This window comes from Pinus tabuliformis, chromosome Q, assembly GCF_031772625.1.
Source record: "Pinus tabuliformis cultivar Carrire ecotype Pingquan chromosome Q, CPIR1, whole genome shotgun sequence".
Lineage (NCBI taxonomy): Eukaryota > Viridiplantae > Streptophyta > Pinopsida > Pinales > Pinaceae > Pinus > Pinus tabuliformis.
The window spans coordinates 994352350-994354936 of record NC_142296.1 but is presented as its reverse complement, the minus strand read 5'-3'; the positions used below and the strand labels follow the sequence as shown (position 1 = coordinate 994354936).

At 32.0% G+C, this 2587-nt stretch overlaps 1 protein-coding gene across 2 annotated transcripts; it reads right to left on the bottom strand.

The window, feature by feature from the left end:
* Nucleotides 1–570: 570 nt before the first annotated feature.
* LOC149222820 (uncharacterized) lies at nucleotides 571–1964 on the bottom strand. 2 transcript variants are annotated; one of them, XM_089383177.1, is made up of 3 exons: nucleotides 1488–1964; nucleotides 1079–1206; nucleotides 571–982 (listed from the first exon to the last, which is right to left on the bottom strand). In XM_089383177.1, exons 1-3 carry the CDS (start codon nucleotides 1803–1805, stop codon nucleotides 730–732), a joined length of 699 nt encoding a protein of 232 aa, XP_089239303.1. In that variant the 5' UTR covers nucleotides 1806–1964; the 3' UTR covers nucleotides 571–729. The 2 variants fall into 2 exon arrangements, with proteins under 2 accessions (XP_089239303.1, XP_089239301.1); XM_089383175.1 differs by having other exon boundaries at nucleotides 582–1206; nucleotides 1488–1962.
* Nucleotides 1965–2587: the final 623 nt, after the last annotated feature.

Genomic DNA, 2587 nt, shown 5'->3' with positions numbered 1-2587 from the left:
CCATTAAATATCATACATTAGTTAATCTATTCATAGCAGCTTTAGTAATAAAAACCATTCATTAGAATAAAAAAATCTTAATTCTAATAACATTGTCATTCGATATGCATCCATCTAAGAACTAATTGGCATTGTGAGGCGCTCTTAACAATTTGTTTGCCTTATTTCTTTGACTACTTGTAAATAGAAAAAGGAAATATATATATATATATATATATATATATATATATATATATATATATATTTATTTATTTATTTATTGTTAGAGTTAATATTAATAAATAAAATTTGGAAATAAATTTTATAAAGAATAAAAATTATAATTTAAAATTAATATATTTTATTTATAAAATTATTATTGTTATATAATAAATAGATTAATATTTGGTTTTAGTGGACGTTAATATTTTTATTTTAAATATCAAAATTAATATTATTAAATTTTTTATATTAAAAAATTTATACTTATTTTTCAAGATAGTTAAACATGTAACTTTATATTATGTAAATTAAAAAATATAATAATAATAATTAAATCAGATTTAATCTATGTTTAACCGCTGACTAACCTGTATAATCTTTACTAGATTTGAAAATTTTCCAAAATATGAATCAAATATACCATTCAGTTATCAAATCCAAAAAAGTCAATCAATAATGACATGATAACATCTATGGAATACAGTAAGGGATCCAGCAATTATAAATGGCATGAAAGTGAATCCAACTTCAGACCCGGTGGGACTGGAAAAGCCATGAACGAATGAACTGGGTACATGGGCATTCACCAAAGCATTTTGCTTTGACAAGAGAGAACTGTGTCCAGCACCCATTTCCTGATACAAACCTTGTTGTTTTCAAAATATAGGAAGCACAGCAACTGACCCCACCACCTCTACCTTGGATGATCAAACCCCACATATCTGTGCTGCCTTCTTCCTGCTCTCCTTCTCCTGATCCTCTCCTGCTATAACCATGAGCACTGCAGTATTTGCATTTGCACTCAGAATTCAACTTCTGTACATAAATCATTCCATCTGGACAAATATGTGCTATATAATTTCTAAGTATGCCCCACCTCTCCTCTGCTCCTCCTCCTTCCTGGGAAATATAAGTTGCAGGTACTTTCTGCCATCTCCCTGGCAATGGAGATTTTTTGTCGAACACGTAATGTACAAAAGGGGCATCTTGTATATGATTCACAATCTGCCCCACCATTCATAGAATTCAATAAAATCATTTACAGTAACAGATAAACATAAATAAGATTTTTCAGTATTTTGATAGATAGAAAATTAGTAAATTGTTTTCATTGTTGTTAGTTTGGTTTCCCTGGTAATAAACTATGACGATGAACCAACAAAACAATAAACTCTTTGATCTTAATTAACCAAAAACAAAACAGATAAATCTAAACAAATAGCATGAAAAAAAACAATTAATTTCGACATGTTGCTCCCAGGGAGTGATGATAAAATTATAAATACCTCAATTATTGATTGTTTCATCCATTGATCAAGTTTCTCTCCAGTGGCAGGAGGAGGAGAAAATCTGTCTGCAGGGGCTGATAGAGAAGAGATGAGCATGGATCTAGCCTGTAACTCCCTTGATGGGTCATGGGATTTCTGGTTGCAGCAGACTAAGGGTACATCAATCATGAATTTCTTCTTTGATGGAATTAATGGCAACCTGCAGACTCTGGTTATGCTTCTGCATGATTCTTCTGACTGCCTTCTGGAACTTGAACTCTGAGTATTGAGCTGGAAAAGGCAGCTGTGAATAGATTCAATGTACTGTGGGGCCATCAATACTCTTCTGGATTTGGATCTGTTAGAGCAATTCTTGATTTGCAGAGGTTATAAATTCTTTGTGGCAGACTGAATATCATGGTGTGTGAAGAAGAGGCAGCAATTGGGGGAGAAAGTTACATGAGGCTGCAGTCTGTACACCAAACAAATTGTTCTCCTCCCCTTCTTATTCATGAAGACTTGACAGCGTGGACAAACTAACTATATAAATGAATTACAAAAATGGATTTGATTACGTGTATTTGACACGTTGGCTGAGTAGAGTCCATATGGCCGTATGAGAATGTCTCATGTTCGTCAAACAGTGTGTACAGGTGGACAATTAGAGGGTGCAGCAAGCAGCCAACACGATCCATCACGTGGTAGACTTTGGATTTGGGCGTGTTGGCACGCGCCTATCCCAATGTATCAACCATGGCTCATGTTTCCCATGTGCCTAAGTAATTCTTAAAATACCAAAGGAGATAATGGAGAGGTGAAGTGACAAGTGAGGCTTTTCTTAAAGTTTTAAATGCATGAAATACTTCAACACAAAAGGGTAAAACTGAATATTCAATAGAGTTTCAATATTGTTAAAAAAAATTCCAAATGATGTTGAGTTATTTTTATTTTTGGAAATGTCCAATAAAATTTTGTTTCAGATCTTCAAGTAAGCCATGAGTAGATATTTGTTTTTAATTTTTATTTATTAGAAATCATTATTTATTATTTATTATTTATTGTTTTGAATTTTTTTCTATAAAATTTAAGATAAACAGTCATTGAGTGTTGTGTTAAAA

What these genes read in the sequence shown, in the direction of transcription:
- LOC149222820 (XM_089383175.1), bottom strand. Translation starts at nt 1,805, where the DNA reads ATGGCCCCACAGTACATTGAATCTATTCACAGCTGCCTTTTCCAGCTC. An exon ending in TGAAACAATCAATAATTGAG is followed by an intron (nt 1,207 to 1,487) that starts GTATTTATAATT and finishes ATGGTGGGGCAG; the next exon opens with ATTGTGAATCATATACAAGA.